At 39.4% G+C, this 22,955-nt stretch overlaps 2 protein-coding genes and 1 long non-coding RNA gene across 4 annotated transcripts; 1 reads left to right on the plus strand and 2 right to left on the minus strand.

The window, feature by feature from the left end:
* Positions 1-45: 45 nt before the first annotated feature.
* Positions 46-5,817, minus strand: eif5 (eukaryotic translation initiation factor 5). The gene is made up of 13 exons (XM_027025127.2): positions 5,783-5,817; positions 5,360-5,424; positions 5,186-5,263; positions 4,292-4,571; positions 4,118-4,199; positions 3,835-4,007; positions 2,576-2,687; positions 2,110-2,231; positions 1,661-1,822; positions 1,309-1,470; positions 929-1,093; positions 605-745; positions 46-397 (listed from the first exon to the last, which is right to left on the minus strand). The coding sequence occupies exons 4-13, from the start codon at positions 4,361-4,363 to the stop codon at positions 299-301; spliced, it is 1,290 nt and encodes a 429-aa protein (XP_026880928.1). The 5' UTR covers positions 4,364-4,571; positions 5,186-5,263; positions 5,360-5,424; positions 5,783-5,817; the 3' UTR covers positions 46-298.
* LOC113586770 lies at positions 4,578-12,310 on the plus strand. Of its 2 annotated transcripts, none has more exons than XR_004775801.1 (2): positions 4,578-5,128; positions 9,665-12,310. It is a non-coding gene; the product is annotated as an uncharacterized LOC113586770 (long non-coding RNA). The 2 variants fall into 2 exon arrangements; XR_004775802.1 differs by having other exon boundaries at positions 7,602-11,192.
* On the minus strand, positions 11,586-22,955 carry tnfaip2a (tumor necrosis factor, alpha-induced protein 2a). Its single transcript, XM_027025124.2, has 12 exons — positions 22,853-22,955; positions 21,306-21,470; positions 20,573-21,224; positions 20,344-20,458; positions 20,097-20,219; positions 19,853-19,947; positions 19,391-19,483; positions 19,160-19,283; positions 17,658-17,783; positions 17,354-17,509; positions 13,449-13,570; positions 11,586-12,873 (listed from the first exon to the last, which is right to left on the minus strand). Exons 1-12 carry the CDS (start codon positions 22,884-22,886, stop codon positions 12,714-12,716), a joined length of 1,965 nt encoding a protein of 654 aa, XP_026880925.2. The 5' UTR covers positions 22,887-22,955; the 3' UTR covers positions 11,586-12,713.

The following is a 22,955-nucleotide window of genomic DNA, read 5'->3' on the forward strand; positions in this document are numbered from 1 at the left end:
TTTAGTTGTCAAAAAAGTAAACAGTTATGAAAATTGAAGGCAAGGTTTCACTGGCAAACATACATTCTTTAATAGTTGCAAAATTACAAGAAAGGGAAAAAAAACCCTGTGAATTTAGTCCCCTACAATCTAAAGAATTTCATGCATACAAACAGAATGGCAACACGTCATCAGGTGAAGTGACTAAAGCTTTCTAGCAAAGCACTAATGCAAGCCTACAGCTGAAAAGCAGAAATAGTTTAAATGCATGCATCTGACCACCAGCAGCTTTGCAAGTGTCAAGGCAACAACCAAGTTTTTAAATGGCATCAATATCAATGTCTTCCTCTTCTTTTTCGGCCTTCTCCGGCTTTGCTGTTTCCATCTTCAGTTCACGTGCAGAGGAGGAATACACCACCTTAATGGCAAAAGGAAAACCTTTAAAGTTTGAGCAAATCCATAGGCATTTCAACAAAAACATCTGAGAACACCCATGGATCAAGTTGTAATTATTAATTATTCTACGGAATACACAAATCCTAACTGAACAAAGCTGAAGTGAGCTTTTTTATATACAGAAACTGCAAAGGATGAAGTTCTCCCCACAAAGCCAGTCAGTCCTTACCTCCACATTGTCTTCATCTTCCACATCCTCTTCCTCACTTCCCTCACTCTCTTCCTCAGCCTCTTTGAGCCATTTCACAAAGGGCTCAGCCTTGGCATGGATCTCCTTGGCGAGTTCTTTAGAAACGTATTTCTTTGACACCTACGCAAGAGACCTTATTTAAGATCATGTTTAAAGCGGCTCTGCCTTCTCTACAAAATCTTAACAAATGGGGACTTTTTAAAAATCAGTACTACTGGTCATTTTGCATTTAATTAATCGTGTTCTTAAGTAACAGCACACAAGAGTTTCTTCAAAACGAGTGTCTAAGTGTGCCACACTAACCTTCTCAGCCCATGCAAGTATGACATCTTCCTCCAGCAGGTCCGAGTCATACAAGTCCTTGAGGATGATGGAAACACGGGGAAGCAGCTGGCTCTGATGGAGCTTTACCAGGCACTCGAACCCACCCAAAAGGTACTTCTGGGCCTTTTTATCATTGTGACAGAACTGATGACAAAACAGCTGCATTAGTTACTAGCCTCTCCCTCAGGCGACAGAAGCCCAATAGTCTGTAAACATAAATTACAACTACGCTTCCAATGTAAAGTTCATCTCGTCATATAATTTAAAGACAATCACATTTGTGCACATTACTACTCTAACTGACCAAGGTTCAAATTTGCATAAACATATAAAATATAGTAAACAAGGAAAAGCCTCACTCGAAGGAAATGACGCTTGTACTTCTTGATCTGCTCACGGATGTTAGCGTCGAAAAGCAACTCGCTCAGGATGAGTGGGCCCATCGCCCTCACCTCCAGCCGCTCTGCTTCAGCCAGGATCTCCTTATCAGCAGAGACGATCACACCCTCCTCCTTCTTTTGCTTTAAAATGACGCACAGGGCAAAAAGGTCAGAATGAGCATAATAGAGAAAAAAACAACAACAAAAAAAAACTACAATGAGCATCAACTCTGACACACCAGTTTTTTCCCCTCTTGGGGTTAGACATGAATCAGCAAAAAAGAAAAAATGCCAGAAATTTCTTCAGGCAAGACCGTGTTGCTGAGCCAACCTTTACAAAGTTGTAGAACATGTTGACCCTCTCCTCCAGTGTCTTCTCCAGGTCATCGCTCAGGGTGAGGCCCTTAGCGTGCTCGCTGATCTCCTCCATGCGGCGCCGCTGAGCCTCTGCAGTAGTCTCTTCAGCCCAATCTTCATCATCGTCATCACCATCCTACCCATGGCCCAAAGGCACATGCCAGTTAGCAAGGCATCTTAAAAGCTGGATGACCAACTGTCCCAGTCTTAATTATGTTAATTAAATGCAAGACAGTGTGATCCCTACTAATGATAAACAGATTGTCATTTGTTGGAATAAAATATGGAATAACTTGAGTGACTGCAGAACTGAAGTTCAAGGACTTGAACAAATTCTTACATCAGATCATGCTACACTTGCTGAAGACAAGTGAACTAAGGTAGGTCCTTCAACTGTCCTGTGTCATGGAAGATGGCACTTACCACAGCGTCAGGGGCATCTATGTCATTACGCTGCCCAGCCTCCCCGCTATTTGAGCCATTTTCCTTGTCTTTCTTGCGGTTCTTCTTCTCTTTCTCCTTCTTGACAGATCCACTCTCATTCTCTGTTCCAGACAAGGTAGCAAATAAAAGCAGTCACAAGCTTAAAATGCATCACAAGGCAGGCTGTTCACAAACATGTACGCAAAGAAAGGCTGGAGGATTTAAGCATTTTAATTTTGCATAACCTGAAAAACTGTCAACCTTCCCCCCCCCCCCCAACATTATATATTGGGTAAACTGATGCACATATGATCTTTGCTGCTGTACAACAGTGAGAAGTATTAGGCAATAACAGACACTGCATGACATTAAACAAACCTTGTTTAAAATCTAGAGGGTGGGGATGGTTTTTTTTTCCATTTGACTAGTGGTCTTATCACAAGGCAACAGAAACTTCTGAACATACCAGGTGGATTTTTGAGAATGAAGGTACAGAGTTTGTGTCTAGTGTCCAGCATGCCCCGGTATCCACAGGCCTTGCAGGAGTTTCCTATGGTCTGCTTTTTGGGGTTGATGTGCTGCAAGAAAACAAATAGCGTGAAAAGGGAGAGGTGGATGCAATTTTTAATCACTGCACATCACAAAATCACCTGATAGGTTGGCAACACTTTGGCTTTAGTAGTCCAAGACAAGCGATAGAATCCCATATGACCACATCATAATCATTTCTAACAGCCATATGCTTACAAATACAAACTTGGATTTTCCATGCTGCATTTACTCATGTTGGCTCATGTCCAAGTTAAACACGTGGTCTCTCCCTCCCCCCGGCATTTGCAGGTTCACCTAATCACCAAACCCCCAACGTTCTGATCCAATAAAAAGAAAGAAGTAAAAAAAGCAAACACTACATTTCTACTCCTTTTCAGAAAGGGAAGGCTCAATTTATATTAAATGGATCAAGACCTCTGTTTGCAGTACTTCAGCGACAGGAAGAAAACATTTTTGCAATCAACAAGATAGATAAAAGGGTTACATAGGCTGTAAATAGCCTATGCCACGATCCAAACCAAAGCACAAGCCATTCCTGCCAATACCGGATATAATACCTACGCACTGCAGTACAAGCATGTCTAAGCATAAAATCAGCAAACTAAGGTTATGTAAGATCCAAAGTGCTGCACTGTAATACAAAGGTGGTCAAGTTCTCTGTCTCACAACCCAACCCCTACCTCCCCCGCACAGACAACCAGGTTAAGAGTATTAAGCCTGTACCTGCAACCTCTTGTCAGTCTGGCAATCTTAGTAAAGAATAGTAGCTGTGCCCATAGAGGCCACTGACAATTTAGATGTGAATTCAGCCCTTGTGTGAAAAAAAAAAAAGACATTTGTGGCTTGTGGCACCGTAGTGGACTTGTGCTATAGTGTACTTAAAGGAACCTGCAACACAAACATGAGGCAACACCACAGGACACCCAGGTCAACCATTCAAGCAAGCCAGCCAAAAAAAACCCCGCTTCAATAGGACTGGAAGAAGACTAAAGCAACTAGAATTTAGTTGACAAATTTGAATATTTGTACATACGCCACCATGACTTGTAACGTTATCTGGGGTAAATAGGAACCATGGGCCCAGGACGGGTGGGCACATTTTAGCGCATGCAAGTCAGCTTGTCAGCTTTTTAATCTAAGCACTGAGGGGGAAGGGCACTAAAGGACATTTACCAAATCAGTTTCTGGATTGTCACACTCAGGACACAGCACAAACTTGCGAATGAACCCATCCAGCATATCTTGCAGTTTGTTCGCCTCATGAGATCCATTGACAATGTAGCGGTCGTTCTTGACATCAAACTGGGTCTGGGCTCCCAACTCGCAGCCAAAGAACTTTGTAGGATCTAAAAAGAGAATGATTATATGTTTTAGGGTTTTAATGTTTTTTTTAAGTTAGCTCTGAAGTCATAAAGTCTTCCTTGTTTAAACGGTTCATTCCATAAGCAGAACTCACAAGTTGGAGGCCTATTCAGTGCCTTTGCAACGTCAACCATGTTGACTATGACTGTCTTGATTCCATTTCCTTTGCCTTCCACCTTGCACAATATATAACAAGTTAAAATAAAGCCTTTGTAAAAATAAAAGTTGACATGCGTACTCAAGAATATACAAAAAACTTCCTTCTTACCTTAGCGATCAGACGGGGCATCTTATAGCGATAGAACTGGTCCGAAACGCTGCGGTTGACATTGACAGACATTTTGGCTTGCTGTAGGATTTATCAGCAAGACGAAAAGAGCTTGAATTGGTAATTTTTGCTATCTTCTGTCTGGAAAGGAGGGGATGACATAAACGACTGCAAGAGGAGTCTGTCTCTGACATGAAAAAGGTATGGCCACCGAGGCTCTGAGCTGAAAGCTCGTAGACTAAGTTCCCCCCACACAGGTTTCAACAGCTGTCCAACAGCTCTGTAAAACAAGAAAGTAAGAGAAATAGTACAGATGAGCACAAGAAGCTAGCAAATACCCATAAATGTTCATCCTTAAAACAAAAATAAAATTGTGTGGTTCCCACCCAAATGCAATTACTTAACTAGCCCTTATCTTACGAACAGCTGTTACTCAGTTCATGCTGTGACCACCTACTCAACTAGCACCCACACAGACGACATAGAACTACCCAAGATAACTTTGTATTTATAGAAAACAATTACAGAATATAGTCTCATCAGTTCACGAGTTGTTAGGCAACAAGCTAGCTAGAAAACGGACAGCCACAAGTCTGAGTCAAGAAGTCGTGTCAAACTTCCGCTAGCTACTTAAATTTGACGTATTTAAGATCATAGAAATGGTAAAAATGTCTTTACAACTGCTACACTTTTGCCTTAAGGGGAAAATATTAAGTTTAAAGTCATAGATGCCTGCTGAGTAACGTGTGCTGCAGAGTGCGTCACGACTGAGCTGGAGCATACTGTGCCAGTACAAACTGGAAAGAAGACGCCATTTTGAGGGAAGACGAACGAAACGTGAGTAAGCACACATACGATTCAAGTAATTACATGCTGCGAAAAAAATCGCCGTACCTTTCCCATCCGCAGCTCCTGACGTCCAGGTACTCGCCGTTTTCGTAAAACAAAGACATAAACACACCGCTGGTCGCCCTGAGATGCAATGAAGTATTTTGTATGAACAGCTAGCTATAGGTAGCAGCACTGGTTACAGGACAGCACTGCGTAGCCCGTAGTCTAAAGTCAAACCTTTGCGATGCAGAGTGATAAACAGCGAAGAGAAAAAAACACCAAACGCCCTCAGAACAGGGGACCTGCAAGAGGCAACCAGAGTAGATATAAACAGTATTATTAGTAAACGCCCAACCTACGTGACAATCGAATCAAAAGTTAAATAGTTAGTTAGCTAGATTGCATAGCTAACGGTCGGCTATTCTGCGCTGGACTAGCGTTAACATATGGCAAGACATCGTTTCCTATTGCTAAGAAGAGCCATCACAGCTAAGCTATCTAGCTCAATAAACGCGCTACTTTTTGGTCCAAAAAAATCCTGGCTATACTTCAAAACGTCGTAGTGTGCTACGAAGCCGGTTAGCTACGCTGGGTGTCTTAAGCGCCGAAGACTTCGATTCTGCTTCGCTAGCTAGCTAGCTAGCTCGCCGACATACGCACCGTTACAACGTCCGTCCCATTAGCGCGAGCGACGCCACAGTGAGTTGCGACGGCGCTGTGTGTCAATCTTATGGCGGTTCCAAACAGGCCCCGCCCCCTCGACGCAGCGTACGGTTCAATCATTGTTGACGTTGCTGTTACTTCAGCTGAGCTATACAAATAATACAAGTAGAACTAAAACAGTAAAAAAAGATTTCCGTATTGATAGCATCAATAGCTACTGATTTTTGTGAACGTGTGGTTGTCGTGTAACCGACGCTATATAGATTTGTAAAAAAAAAACCACATTGATTTGTAAATAGATTCACCATATATTTATATTTGTAAATCTAAATTCACCACGATTCACATTGTATTGAATTGCATTACATTCACGTTTTATTACAATTTTTTATTTCTTAGAATATGAATGGTGTTACTGCACACAACCTTTTATGTTTGTGCTGCTTGTTACAGCCTTTAGAAAACTTTAAAATAGAAAACTTTTTGTAATGATGCAATAGATCTTTCAGATTAATTCCCCATTTAGAACATTGCGCGTTTTGTAATGGCACAAATACCCAGTAACACATGACAGAGAAAGGCACACGGAGCGAAAGCTCTGTATGTGTTTTACAACATGGCTCTTGCCAGAACCACCCAGACCAAAGGGAGGAATGTTGGGAACAAACAAAAAGAATAAAAACTCCGTATTACCCGTGGAATTACCTGTTGACCAGGCCAAAAAACACCTTATACAGCCTAAATGGGTTAAAAGGAAGCAAATAAACTCAAATAAATATAAATCTCAAAAAATAAACTCAAATAAATATACATCTAACCGCTTCATAAAAAAAGTTTACTTTTATACCGTTTCCTGTTTCTGTTGATTTATAATGGTATTATCCTGTAATTATTTAAAAAATGATCATTTGACATGGTGATGTAGAAGCAAACACAACACATAGAGATATAACAAAATACTAAAGTAATAAACAAAATAATCTATATTGCGACCAAGTTTTGCGTTTCGCGGGTGGATCAGCGACTTAAGATGTTCAAACTAATGTAAAACCGCAGCCTACGGAAACAGGGCAACCATGACAGCAATCACAGTCAGAACGTGCCTGTCATTCTGTGCTCCCTTTTATTGATGTTGTACTTCTGCTTGTATCTTGTGAAATCTATTTGGTCTTATTCATTATTATGTTATTCTTATCAATGTGATGACGTACAGTACGTGCATGAAACGATGTTTATGAAAATACGGGACTAATCGCGTCATGTATTGAATCAGTTGGTATTTTTTTTCCCAATGGGCAATCCCATATTATAAGAGACGGATGGCAACTCTAGGTGTGATATATATTTAACTCATCCCTGACAGTGACTCATCAAATTTAACAATGCACAAAACCAGCAATGTCTTGCATGAAGGCACTTCAGTAACATAGCATATTAAGTTCTCTAACTTGCAATAGAGAACTGCTAATTTTGCACGGGACAGAAAAAAATTAAGTAGTATGAACGAGATTTCCGTGGCATTAATATTGGATAGAATCTAGTGATTTGTTTTGATGTGCTCTAGAGGGCAGCATAACATGGAAATTTCATCGTACCGGCGCGTTCTCCTAAATGCAGGGGCTGTTCAGTCAAGGCTACCATGAAAGGACCTCACATCAGCCAACGATACAGCCATATATAACCGCTGCTAGTATTTCCCACACTTTTCACAGCCCACAGCTTTTTTGTAGAGCTAAGAAATTCCCAAATAGTGTTCTTATGCTTTTGAGACATATTGGACGTGTGGTGGCTCAACAACCTCGACATTTTTCTATAGGGAATGGTGGAATGTTTGTAAAAGCAAGATTACATGACGTCACCGGGCACGCCCTCATCCAGAACTACACGGACAGTTAAATAACCCCTCATCTTCAACTATCCCACAGCCAGTTACCGTCTGATTATCTGTTAGACTCTCTGACTCTAGCCATGTCACTTTAACCATAATAGAATAAAGCATACGTAAGAGTTAAAACTGTGTCCAGGGCTTGTCATGTTTCAGAGTAACATGAGCTAAAAAAGATAATCCATTCTCCTATTAGGATGCTGTCTATATGAAGGGATGTACCTGAATGGCACTAATATTCAACTATACAAATTATGAACCACCAATATTTATAGATTTATTTTGGAAAATTACATGATGATTTGTTTTCCCTGTAATGTAAACATTATAAATGTGTATTTAAATTGTGTTGATGCAAAGTCCTGCTTAAATTATTGCCCGCCAGCTAGAAATGCTGTAGGTTAAGTAGGGTAACAGTTCCCAGAAACCATCTTCTATCTGTTCAACTTTCGAGCCAGACAACTGTAATGTTGCATTCCATCTACTGGAAAACCATTACTGTCATATAGGACTGGATTTACACAACACAATCTATATTAAATGTTTGTGCTTTAAGTTTAATATTTGTTTCTCAACAAAAAACAAACTGTAGATAACCTATCTGTTGTGCTTAGGAACAGATATTTATTTCATGTAGATTACTTTTTTTTTTCTGTAGTTGCTTGCTAATAATAAAAGGACTATGTGTGCAAATGTTGCATTCACATTGACAATCCCTGGGTTTAGGGCTGCCTCACGGCCCTGGCAGTCACAGGACTCTGGGCACAAGGTTTTTTCATTCAACCAAGGAAGCATTTCCTTGAAACAAATAGTTGTGGAAGTAGTAATGGACACTGTACCATACATTTCAGCTTTGTGAAGCTCAAACAGTTCTTGTTGAGGCTGAATAACAGATATTCAGCAAAAATTGTAACAAATGTTTGTAATATAACTTAACAAATGCAAAGACACAGATGAGTCTCAGGTGAGCTTTATTACTTAAAAATACATTGAAAAACATTTCAAAAGTCCACACTGGTTACCTAGTACACAGGCACACACACAAAAAGAAATCTACTCTGCTTAAGATGAAAGTACTCAGCAGAGGTCCATTAATATAATATATTTTTGGTCTTAAGATAAATATGCCTCATTTATCAACATGAATAATGAATGACATTTCTTATTCTATGTAATACAAACAAACTCTCTTGAAGAAAGGAAAGGAACTTTTATATTGCTCACGCTCCGTGCCACTGACTCAGTCACTCCATCTAACGCCAAGAGTCCCAGCCGGTTTCTGCATTCTGGCTCCCCTGATTATTGAGTGGTTTCTAATTCCGTTTACTGATTTAACCTTTCAATGTCCACTCACTCTTTGCAAATACCGGCATGGTTCATTCCTGCATACTAAATGTTTCTGTTGTCTTTCTCTTTGGTTAACCAACCTGTGTCTGTCTCTGGATTTTGCCTTAGCTCAGTTCCCCTATGGTTTGTTTGCCTTTAGGGATTGCTGTCAAGCTATCTGTACTTTGGGCTGTTGTCTCGTTTTGCCCTTAGTCCAGTCCAACTGTACTGTTTTTGCCCGCTCTGGATATTGACCTGTTTTTGTATCTCGACCACGGCTTTGGATGTCCCCTCTGTCAATAAACCCATATTGCCTCATCATATCTGAATCGCATATACAGTAAAGGCTGTTTAAAAAAAATAAAATAGTGGATCTAACCAACCATGATCTTTTTTTTTCAAAGTATTAGTGTAAATAGAGATTGCTTCTCATTTGAAAATAAAAGGACTTTCTTTATATTTTCATGCACAGAAAAGTACCATCACCAGCACTGAGCCAGCAAAATGTGGTACATAAAGCCATGCACATAGCTAAAGTGGTGGCAGTTAGAGATGCTATAAATGACTCAAAAGGTGTAGGAACCGATACAGTAACATACATTTAACATGTTTGTGTTCAGGTTAGCATATAACAATACTGATGCTCCATTTTATCACGGCTTTAACAGAGTATATTCAGTTACGGACACATGAAGCACTTCAGAGGGTCTGACCACAGCATTGTCTAATAGATTGCCGTCTTTCCACAAAAGACAGCTACAAGAATGTTCGCTTGAGAGGCACTTGGCTGAAGAAGTGTGGCACAGGCTCAGAATTCAGCGCATCCTTATTCTCAGACTGTATTTGATGCTACGCACATCTGAACTGGAGAGGTTGGACTTTATTTGCAGGAGGGCAAGGATATGGCGTTCACTGAGAAGAGGAACCATGGAATTATAAGAGTCTATGTGGGTCTCTCACAGTAGTTTATTTATATATGTAATATCACACTGAATTGATGCCTGCATTGGAAGAATAAGCATCTTGCAATGTTCCATATATTTGGTACATATATGTATGTATGTATGTATGTATGTATGTATGTATGTATGTATATGTATAACTACATTTCATATCTTATTTAGTGAATACTGCAAGAAAATGAATGTGAAGAATGCCTGGTGTGGGCTCTGTGAGTCAGTAGCAAAAACACTTTTCACAGCCCACAGCTTTTTTGTAGAGCTAAGAAATTCCCAAATAGAGTTCTTATGCTTTTGAGACATATTGGACGTGTGGTGGCTCAACAACCTCGACATTTTTCTATAGGGAATGGTGGAATGTTTGTAAAAACAAGATTACATGACCTCACCGGGCACGCCCTCATCCAGAACTACATGGACAGTTAAATAACCCCTCATCTTCAACTATCCCACAGCCAGTTACCGCCAGCCACAATGACCCCCACAGCACCTCAATAACTGCCCCATCAGCCAAATTGAGCTACATAATCTCTCAATTTCAATTACTCCCAAAGCGCAACCACCCGCTTAGTGCACACCTGTTTCCTGTTTTCTTTGGAATAATAATTCCAGTATATCATATCCAGCCTTGCTTCATATCAGGATCTACGAGAGACTGTGCTACGCTATTCTAAGTATTCCATGCTCATGTTCAAGTCTATATCTTGCCCCTAGCTTCTGATTTTGTCTGATTATCTGTTAGACTCTCTGACTCTAGCCATGTCACTTTAACCATAATAGAATAAAGCATACGTAAGAGTTAAAACTGTGTCCAGGGCTTGTCATGTTTCAGAGTAACATGAGCTAAAAAAGATAATGCATTCTCCTATTAGGATGCTGTCTATATGAAGGGATGTACCTGAATGGCACTAATATTCAACTATACAAATTATGAACCACCAATATTTATAGATTTATTTTGGAAAATTACATGATGATTTGTTTTCCCTGTAATGTAAACATTATAAATGTGTATTTAAATTGTGTTGATGCAAAGTCCTGCTTAAATTATTGCCCGCCAGCTAGAAATGCTGTAGGTTAAGTAGGGTAACAGTTCCCAGAAACCATCTTCTATCTGTTCAACTTTCGAGCCAGACAACTGTAATGTTGCATTCCATCTACTGGAAAACCATTACTGTCATATAGGACTGGATTTACACAACACAATCTATATTAAATGTTTGTGCTTTAAGTTTAATATTTGTTTCTCAACAAAAAACAAACTGTAGATAACCTATCTGTTGTGCTTAGGAACAGATATTTATTTCATGTAGATTACTTTTTTTTTTCTGTAGTTGCTTGCTAATAATAAAAGGACTATGTGTGCAAATGTTGCATTCACATTGACAATCCCTGGGTTTAGGGCTGCCTCACGGCCCTGGCAGTCACAGGACTCTGGGCACAAGGTTTTTTCATTCAACCAAGGAAGCATTTCCTTGAAACAAATAGTTGTGGAAGTAGTAATGGACACTGTACCATACATTTCAGCTTTGTGAAGCTCAAACAGTTCTTGTTGAGGCTGAATAACAGATATTCAGCAAAAATTGTAACAAATGTTTGTAATATAACTTAACAAATGCAAAGACACAGATGAGTCTCAGGTGAGCTTTATTACTTAAAAATACATTGAAAAACATTTCAAAAGTCCAGACTGGTTACCTAGTACACAGGCACACACACAAAAAGAAATCTACTCTGCTTAAGATGAAAGTACTCAGCAGAGGTCCATTAATATAATATATTTTTGGTCTTAAGATAAATATGCCTCATTTATCAACATGAATAATGAATGACATTTCTTATTCTATGTAATACAAACAAACTCTCTTGAAGAAAGGAAAGGAACTTTTATATTGCTCACGCTCCGTGCCACTGACTCAGTCACTCCATCTAACGCCAAGAGTCCCGGCCGGTTTCTGCATTCTGGCTCCCCTGATTATTGAGTGGTTTCTAATTCCGTTTACTGATTTAACCTTTCAATGTCCACTCACTCTTTGCAAATACCGGCATGGTTCATTCCTGCATACTAAATGTTTCTGTTGTCTTTCTCTTTGGTTAACCAACCTGTGTCTGTCTCTGGATTTTGCCTTAGCTCAGTTCCCCTATGGTTTGTTTGCCTTTAGGGATTGCTGTCAAGCTATCTGTACTTTGGGCTGTTGTCTCGTTTTGCCCTTAGTCCAGTCCAACTGTACTGTTTTTGCCCGCTCTGGATATTGACCTGTTTTTGTATCTCGACCACGGCTTTGGATGTCCCCTCTGTCAATAAACCCATATTGCCTCATCATATCTGAATCGCATATACAGTAAAGGCTGTTTAAAAAAAATAAAATTGTGGATCTAACCAACCATGATCTTTTTTTTTCAAAGTATTAGTGTAAATAGAGATTGCTTCTCATTTGAAAATAAAAGGTCTTTCTTTATATTTTCATGCACAGAAAAGTACCATCACCAGCACTGAGCCAGCAAAATGTGGTACATAAAGCCATGCACATAGCTAAAGTGGTGGCAGTTAGAGATGCTATAAATGACTCAAAAGGTGTAGGAACCGATACAGTAACATACATTTAACATGTTTGTGTTCAGGTTAGCATATAACAATACTGATGCTCCATTTTATCACGGCTTTAGCAGAGTATATTCAGTTACAGACACATGAAGCACTTCAGAGGGTCTGACCACAGCATTGTCTAATAGATTGCAGTCTTTCCACAAAAGACAGCTACAAGAATGTTCGCTTGAGAGGCACTTGGCTGAAGAAGTGTGGCACAGGCTCAGAATTCAGCGCATCCTTATTCTCAGTTAGACTGTATTTGATGCTACGCACATCTGAACTGGAGAGGTTGGACTTTATTTGCAGGAGGGCAAGGATATGGCGTTCACTGAGAAGAGGAACCATGGAATTATAAGAGTCTATGTGGGTCTCTCACAGTAGTTTATTTATATATGTAATATCACACTGAATTGATGCCTGCATTGGAAGAATAAGCATCTTGCAATGTTCCATATATTTGGTACATATATGCATGTATGTATGTATGTATGTATGTATATGTATAACTACATTTCATATCTTATTTAGTGAATACTGCAAGAAAATGAATGTGAAGAATGCCTGGTGTGGGCTCTGTGAGTCAGTAGCAAAAAAAGCCAAAGGCACAGCCTTACCCATGCCATAGATTTCAAAACATCAAACTCTTATCTGCAAGCATTTTTTTTTTTTTTTATTGTTGAAGGTTATGAATGTTTCAGAATTGACGCAGATGTTTAACCGGTTTGTAATGAATTTTTTTTAGCACAATTTGCAGCTGTTCAAAAATCACAGGGTGGTGCATTAATTAAAACCTAATTACTGTTAAACATTACAGTTCAAGAGTTGACATCTTCTTTAAATTACTGTGGTGTTATGCGGTTAGGATTTAGATAATGTGCCATGTAATGAGAATCCAACATTTACCTGAGGTCAGGATAGGCTCTGGCCAGTGTTGCAATTTCAAGCTGTAGTGCATCAGTTTCCTGGAGCCTTACCACCTCAGCCAGGCGTAGTAAGACACTGGAGAGCCACTTCTCTTTGGACCCCTGTGGGCATAGATCAACAATCTACATGATGGGCACATGTATTTTATTGTTTAATTGTTTTACATTATTAATCTATATTGTTATTTAGTAAAGACATACTTTCTATTTGGGGTGTGAGAGAGAATCTGAAAAAAGGCTACAGAATGGATAAAATATGATTAAGATAAGTGTGTAAGATATACTAATATGGCCAGTAAACATTTTATTCATCCTGTTGTTGTCTTTTCTGTGTTTGTGTTATCTTGGAGCCAAATGTTTCCATGATTTCCCACACATCGGTGTGTGAGTGTTTGATATCTGTAAAGCATCCTTGACTCTGAGAAAGGTGCTATATAAATGTAAATAATAATAATAATATAATAATAATAATAATAATAATGATGTCAGTATAGAAAAATCCTAGCACCACTGACATCTTTCACACAGCGAGCAGTACACAGTGTAAATCTGACACTCGTCTATTTAAGGAAGTATGTTATGAGGAGTGGTTTGATTCGTCTTGCATTTCTTACAACTGGGGAAAATGCCAAGAGTTATAGTGCCACTGTCCGAGCCGTAGCTATCAACAGCCTACATGAGAATCTTGTTGTATGCATGTGACTTGAAGGAGTGGGTGGTGTGACAGAGACCATCGCTGAAGAAGGTGAAAAGTTATATAGGTTTTTCATTATGCACAGAACTTCAGGTGGTATACAGATTGAACAGAACACCTAACAAAACGGTAAATTTGTTGCCTTGATAACTTTATCATAGTGTGTCCAGACTGCATGAAATACCATAACTGATCTCACAAGCAGAGTGTACTGTCTGAGCTCACGTGATGGGTGTTTATTTCCCTGGATAAAGCAGCATGCCTAACTGCACCTGCTGATAATTTTAATGTAATATTTGTATGTAAACCCTCTCTGCACAATTATCTGTTTTTGCCTGTACTGCTGGACAGGAAATTACCAGAATAAAATGTACTTGGTGCTCTCTAATTCTGTGCTTTCTAATTTAGCAAACTGCAGAACACATACCAAGATGGACTGTTTCTTTTTACCAGAGATTTCAGTCATGCAAAGGCTCAAGGCTGTGTTACCTAAATGGCATCAACATGTAGACTTTGTAACAAGAGGAGTGAATATATTGGGTCTTGTTTCCACAAACATCCTCAACACATACCAAGCAGTGCCCCACCCCCAACTCAGACACTTATACCACATTTCCATTATGCTAATACCAGCATACAGTGATTGGCTGCATCAGTAAGTGCATTGATGATGTTACTGTCTCCAAAACTATCACCACTTGCTCCAACCAGAAGCCACGTACAACTGCTGAGGGGCATATGCTGCTGAAGGCACGTGACGCAGCCTTCAGAGCAAGTGACCAAGTGGCCCTGAGAACAGCAAGGGCCAAATTATCACAGACTATCAGGAATGTGAAGCGCACACATTCTCTGAGAATCTATGGACACTTCCAGAACTCACTTCCAGACGCACAAGGTATGTGGCAGGGTAATCAGTCCATCACCAATTACAGGACATCTTCTTCCATCTGTGACATCACCAGTTACAGGACCACATCTCCTACTTGTGACAGTGGTGCAGCCCTTCTAGACATGCTGAATGACTTCTATGCATGAATTGAAGCACAGAACAAAGTTGCAGAAAGAAAGACCCCCCCCCCCCCTCCAACGATCACATTCTGTGATCATATAAAATGTAAGGAAAACTATGCAGAAGGACGCTGGACCAGACAACATTTCTGGCTGAGTTCTTAGAAGATGTGCAGACTGGCTGGCAGATGTTCTCATTGACATTTTCAGCATATCTCTGTGCAGCACCACCGTCCCTACATGCTTCAAGGCCACAACTATTGTCCCTGTGCCGAAAAAGTCTTTAGTGTCCTGCCACAACGACTACCATCCTCTCAAACTCACACCCATCATCATTAAGTGCTTCAAGAGACTCATCGTGAGGCACATAAAGGCACAGCTGCACCTCCTCATGTTCACATATCACCCCAACCATTCAACAGATGATGCACTCAACACCATCCTTCATTTGGCCCTTAACCATCTGAACAAAAAGGGCACATATGCTAGAATGCTGTTCATAGACTTCAGTTTGGCATTCAACACCATCACTCCTCAGCATCTGATTAAAAAACTGAAACTACTGGGCCTGAACACCTCCTTCTATAACTAGATCCTGTACTTTCTGACGAAGACCTCAGTCCATCCAGATCTGGAGCAACGTCTCCAACACTACCACCCTGAGCACTAGGACCCCCGAAGGCAGTGTGCTAAGTCCGCTGTTGTTGACTTTGCTGACCCACGACTGTGCAGCTATGCACAACTCGAACCACATCATCAAAATTAGATGACACGAGTGTGGTGGGTCTCATCAGCAGGGATGATGATTCAGTATACAAAGGGGAGGTGCAGAGGCTTACTGACATGTGCAAAGTCAACAACCTGTCTCTGAACGTGGAAAAACCAAAGTAGATGGTGGTTAACTTCAGGAAAGTATCAATATCCACGGCTCCCCTGTGGAAAATGTTACAAGCACCAAATTCCTTGGTGTCCACCTAGGAGAGAGCCACACCTGGACCCTCAATACCAGCTCCATAGCCTCTACCTCCCTAGGAGGCTGTAGAAAGCACATCCCCCTACCACCATCCTCACTAGGTTCTACAGAGGGACAATTGAGAGCTGCTTGAGAAGCTGCATCACTGTCTGGGTTGGGAATTGTTACATTGCAGACCGCAAGACCCTGCAGAGAATAGTGAGAACAGCCAAAAAGATCATCTGTGTCTCTCCCCTCTATCGTGAAAATTTACAATACACACTGTCTCCACAAATCTATCAGCACTGTGGATGATCCCACACACCCATCACACAAACTTTTCTCTCTCCTACCATCTGGGAAGAGGTACCAAAGCATTTGGGCCCTTACAGCCAGACTGTGCAACAGTTTCTTCCCCCATGCCATCAGACTCCTCAACTCCCAGTAACAAATATTGAACAAATATTGTATTCCATTTAACAATGCTATGTTCTTAAATTAGTGTACTGGCTGCTGTATGCTATAATTGTATCAGTTAAAACATCACAATATGGTTTATCCCCCACCGACTCAGTGTCATGCACTGAACATTGTCGTCATCTATATTATCTGTATTTCATATTTATTGTTTATACTTGTAATTATGGTCCACGAGGAATGTTATTTTGTTTCACTGTATACCTGTATATAACTTAAATAACAATGAAAAGCCTCTTGATTCTTGGCCCTTGACTTGACCTTATTTTTGTGTTAACGCTATGATCAGGGAAATCAGGCCAATTATGATGAAATGCAATTTAATCTTTATACCATGTAGCTAAGAAATGAGCCTTGGTGCCTACTAAATTGTATTCCTATTAACTTGCTAATACTAACAAGGCTTGTCAGGAGGACCTAAAATGATGGCATCATCTTCCTCACTTTAGCACATGTTCACGTTGTTAATTGTCATCAACCAACAAGGACACAGAGAGGGAAAATAGGGACTGTTTTTGTTTTGAGTTTGTGTTCATGTGTGTGTGGGTAAGTGTTTGTGTGTCTGAGTCATACTAACTGAAACTTCGTTTGACCCTGCTATTTACCTTTCACAGAAGTCCTCTATCTGCCTTGTGTGATGTGTGTGTATGCGCAGATGTATGTGATTGTGTGTGTGTGTGTGCAAGATATACTAACATAGCCAGTAAACAGTGTTTTGATCTTGTCGTCTTTTCTGTGTTTGTGTTGTACTAACATTATTAGTAAACAGTGTGTTGATTCTGTCGCTGTCCTCACAGAGAAATCTTGCAGCTGCTCTCTGCTCGTCTTGGTCTTTTAGTTTCAGTTTCCTCTTCAGCATCCTCTTCACATATTCAGTCATCACCTCAAAATGTAGCTGACTCAACAAATCCTATAGAGAAACACCCTCAAACTTCAAAATTACACACATCCTGTACTTCTATTTGAGGGACCACTGTAATATTGTGAGCAGAAGTATTTGTAAATATCATTTTCGTATATTTGCCCCAATGCAACATACAGTGTTTGTATTTGCTTACCTCCTTGCAGGAAGATTTTAAGTTTGTGAAATGCTGGAACTTATTCTCCAGAGTGCTAATCAGATCTCCAGCTACCTCATGATTCCCAGAAAACCAGGCCGGAGTCCAGAGCTTCCGGTACTGCTCCTATGTACATCCAATATAACTGCAATTATGTAGTGTACATAAGTTATATAATTTGTTTACTTTTTATAAGACCAACTTCATAATTGAGAATGTATTGAAAGTTGTGATTTTTTTTCATGCTACACAAGTTATATTACTATTTTTTTGAAGTTATGTGAAAGCCTTGTGAAGCTGTTCTTGCTTGAGTTGCTCTTCAGCAGCTACCGGCAAGCATGGTCTCATTAAGTGATGTGGCAAGATCAAAGCACCAGCAACCATTACAGCATGTTCAGAATATGGAAAATTTACATCAAAGGACTGATGGATGAAAAAAAAAACAAAAAACAAAACACACTATACATCCACATAAGGATGTAAGAAGAGACCCCCAGTTTTAAAGAGCATAATGCCATAAAGAACTCAGATACTAATAAGTAATTTTAAAGGATTTTACTCTGAATGATAGCTACTATGGGGTGTATGGTAGATGTTTTGACTTAGTTGTTTATGCAATTTAATTGAAGCTTGCCATTTATAGACATTTTAAGGCACCAAAATTAAAGGGCAAATACATTTTCTCATTGAAAATGAGTCTTCATTTCAGATTTTGTTTGGAAATAACAAGTGAAGGCAATTTGCCATTTGATATCAAGTTCAAGTTCAAGTTCAAGTTCGGTTTATTCGTCACATACATAGTCATACACAGTATAGCGCGCAGTGAAATGGTGGAGAGTGCTCTGTCCAAACTGAGGAAGAGAACCAGGGGTGCATAGAGAAAAATATATATATGCAGATAAATATATATATTCTATGTATGTACAAAAATATATTAACAATGTATGTACAATATATGTATATTATGATTATATACACAATGTACAATGTATATGGTTGGGTATATATGTACACATCCTTCTGTTCTGTGTTCTGAAGTCTCATTGATCTCTTTCTTTATTGTAGGTCAGTGTTCACAAGCATTACTGAGGCATCCTCCAGAGAATGTCTGACCACCAAACACCTGCAAGGTAAAATTGCTCTTCTGCACTACTCTTTTCTTAGTCACAGAACTGGCAATGAGGCTTTCAGGTCTCTTAAAAACAATAATCATTCCCAATACTAATGATAGGATTAATGATGGATCAGTCTACCGTTGCTGTTCTACCGTTCTAAGAAACAGCTCCAATTGCTTTACTGTGAACTGCTGCCTAATATTTTTACAAAGAAGTTTGATCAGTGAAACTGCATGCTATCATGAATAAACACAGGGCTGTGAACAGTTGTGATAACACAATCCCTATTGTTTTTTATTGGCTGTGGTATATTGTATATTATTAGAACTGACTTCCTACAACACTACATTATAAGACGTGAAACTTGCCAATGGTTAGATCAGATACCTTAAGTTCACTGTGTATCGGACTGAGGAGGTATTTGTGGCAGGAGTCTCTCAGGTCTGCTGCTCCAGACAACAAAGCTGCTTTCATGTTATCTGGAAGATTCTGTCTCTCCTCTATATACTTCCTGTGGACATAAAATGCAGTCTATTTGTAACTATGTAAATTGTAACTATGACGCTCTCTAAATGTTGACTTAGGAATTATAAAGTATTATAATCCTTATAATCCTACCTTAACTCTTTGATGCTGACCAGATTTGCCTTGACAATATTTGCGATGTTCTCGTGTTTCCCTTTGATGAGATCAGCTATGCATTTCTTATAGCTACAAAAAATAAAATATTTATACAGACATTTCTTTTGTATATAGATCATATATTTCAAAAGATTAGGTCCAATAAAGGGCAGGTGCAAAAGAGCTGTAACAGAGGCAAAACAAAGCATACTCCAATGATGGTCTTAACAGAGTAGTTCAGATTCACTGGAGCTCCCAGCTAATAGCAAAGACAGTCAATTTTATTTGAATCAACTGAATAATTTTAGGGATGAAAATAATAAAATGATGCCAACCTTTGCACGGAAGAAAGAGCAATGGTCAGTGGTAGTGTTCTAGGTATTGTACTCAACATAGACAGGCTTAAGATAGACAGGCTAGAGGCTTTGGATGATCCATGAATTGTTTTGAGTACAATACCTTACTAGGAAAGTATCCATCTGATGAAGAAGCCTGTGACATTTATCCTCATTACCCAAAGTAATCAGAAATACTCTCATGGCTCCATCGACAAGCTGTAAGATGAGAGGGACATGTAGAAATGGGATGCATGTGGGCAGAAAAGGCAAAAGGTGTGAACTAGCTATGCAAAAACTATGTTTGTGTCAAACATGCTATGTGACTTGCAGATCGTATGAAATGAGTCAACATGGTTTATTCCTACATTTATAATATCCAAGGCGAGATAGGAAAAGAAGTATCCATCGATGAGCTCAGGTACTTTGTCATTCTTCCAACTTTCCACCTCTTTTTTTAGGCCATTGGACAACCATGTCCTGACGTCAGCCTATAAACGAGTGGAAAAATTGAAAATCACTATACAGCAGTCAACATTTAAAAATGTATGATCCTACTGTGATAAAATTTACATTTTAAGATACATATTTTGTGTTGTAAGCATGTCACACTACCTCTGTGTGTGACAGATACTGCTCCTCCAATGATCTAAAATCTTCTTCTGGCAATAAAGCTCCTAGTGATTTACTATTTATGTGTGATTCCAGTTCTTGCTGTTGCAACACATCTCTGAAAAGCAATGTTCAAACATACAAAATGGTAGAGTATATCTAATTTTCAGGAACTGGGCTAAATTGATGATAAAACACTATCCTTGGGCCTTTTCAATCGTTTTCCACTTACTTTGGATAATATGTATTAATCCAACTTAAGATGTAGGTGCATTCCTCCAAGTTGATGTTGGAACGAGCCAGTTCCATGAGTCTGGTGGAAAAAGCTTGATGGTAGAGCTGAGCATACATGTTGCACACATCAAAGTCTGGGCTGTAGCATCTCTGCACCTCTTTAACCACTAATAACAGGTCCCTCTGAATTTGCTTGCCCATACGGCAGACCTCTGTTTTCAGGGAGGTGGACAGGTCATTAGCCCCGCGCTCTACTTCTCTCACCTGTTGCAACCGTTTCTCCACCACCTTCTTGAGCAAAGTGTCATGGATCTGTCGGCACCTCAAGGGCCTCCAACGGGGACGTTGTTCTTCTTCCAGCTCCATCCAGTGTCTGTCTCGCTGCTCCTCTTGAAGTATGGTGGCCACAGCACTCCTCAGCATCTCCTGGTTCTCCTTCTTGAAGGAGTCTTCGATGGCTATCCTCAGTTGCAGCATAAGGCTCTCATAGTCCATCTGTAACTTGTCCTCATCACCCTCAGTGTAAACTCCTGGCTCATCTGGTGATTCTGAGATGAAGAGGTCTACCTCCTGTTCTAAAAGCTGTCTGTCAGCTTCTGCCAAATGATGTTGTTGTAGATTCTGTTTGAAATCCAATACCACTGGGAACTCTGAAGGTACACATGTATCTAATTATGCAAATATTACATCTTGGCTTTGAAAACAATAGAAGAAAATATAGTAGGCTTTACCTGATCGGGTGTCCCCATGAGATTTTTGAAATAATTTTATTTTGAATTTGTTCAAGATTTTTATCTTGAGTTTGCGTTTCTTTTCAGTGGAACCACTGGACTTTTCAGTTTGTTCAACCACCGTGGTACAGGTGGACGCACCAGCTCCGGGCAGCTCCGGCTCATCTACAAAATCACAATATCACACCACTAACCATCTCACCACCATCTTTTGATATTCGCTGCCTTTTAATATAGCTTCGGGCTATATTTAAGTCAAGGAAAATAATGTAACCAGATGCGCACCATAAAACGAACTTTCTGAAATAAATCAAACACCGTGGCAAAGTATCGTCACGCTACTCGGAACATCAAAATGGTAACTCGTTGCAGCGCATCAAAATGTGTCTATCAAAGTCTACCTTGTATTTGATATTTATTCCATTAGTGAGGACTGCATTAAATAGGATTAGGGTGTCTGGTAGAGTGCTACACGATAGAATATCAAAGTCAGTTACCGTTCAAGTTGCAATTGGGTTGCAATCCGTGATAATTATCTTTTTAGAATGCATATCAAGCGACAGGAAAATGGTGTTTAAAGCGTAGAAGCGTTTGGTTTTTAAGGTACGCAAGTTTAGAGAAGAAAATTCTATTCGTGCATTGTATTTCACATATGCTTCTCAGCAAGGAGACCAGACGGTTAGAGTTCTAATTCAAATAAATCTAGAATGGTTTTAATTATTATTATTATTATTATTATTATTATTATTTACATTTATATAACTAATATAAATTAGAACTCAAGGATGCTTTACAGACAGATATCAGCTTTTACACACTCTTGATGAGAAACCGCAGCCAATGACTCTGTAATTACTCTATAACCGCTGTCAAGTACTCACACAGGGCAATTTATAGTATCCAGTCAACCTAATCTTCTTGTTTTTGAACTGTGGGAGGAAACTGAATACTCCTGAAGAAACCAACGCTGACAGAGGGAGAATATGGAAGCTCCACCCAACTTGTGGACTATAACTGAATCGAACTGCATCACACACGAAAAAAGACATAGAAATAAGCAAATAGAGCAACAAAAACGGGGCAGGTTGTAGTCTACTGACAAAACGTTTGTTAGCCAGTGAGCATCTCTCTCCAAAAGAGAAATACAGAATATATATAAATAAGGAATAGAAGGCTGTTTGTTTTGTTCATAGTAGTCCTTGAAGAAGCACGATCGTATTTAACAGATTTTATTCGACATTCACATTAGTTTAAAATGGTTATCTATTTTATTTATATAAAGCTTATCTTCTTTTTTTCTTTTTAATTTTCTTTTTTTGCATTGATCGTAACCGTTAAAATGAGCACACGTCCAAACATCTTAGGGTGGGGAAAAAAAAACGTAAATAAAAAGCCATAAAGTTACAGAGTTTTGCTTCAAAAATAAACAACCAACGGTGGTAATTTCAATAATATAATATAATATAATATAATATAATATAATATAATATAATAATATAAAGTAAGAAATGTATATTTCTTTCTTACTACCAAATGAGATTGCTTACCTTTACCCTTTGCCATGTTGAAGAGTTTTACCATCGCAGGGTCTTGATTGTATGTGTCTTTATCAGCAAGTCTTCCGTGAGTGTGAATACGCTTGTGTGAGAA

The sequence above is a fragment of the Electrophorus electricus genome, chromosome 3 (genome assembly GCF_013358815.1).
Source record: "Electrophorus electricus isolate fEleEle1 chromosome 3, fEleEle1.pri, whole genome shotgun sequence".
Taxonomy (NCBI): Eukaryota; Metazoa; Chordata; class Actinopteri; order Gymnotiformes; family Gymnotidae; genus Electrophorus; species Electrophorus electricus.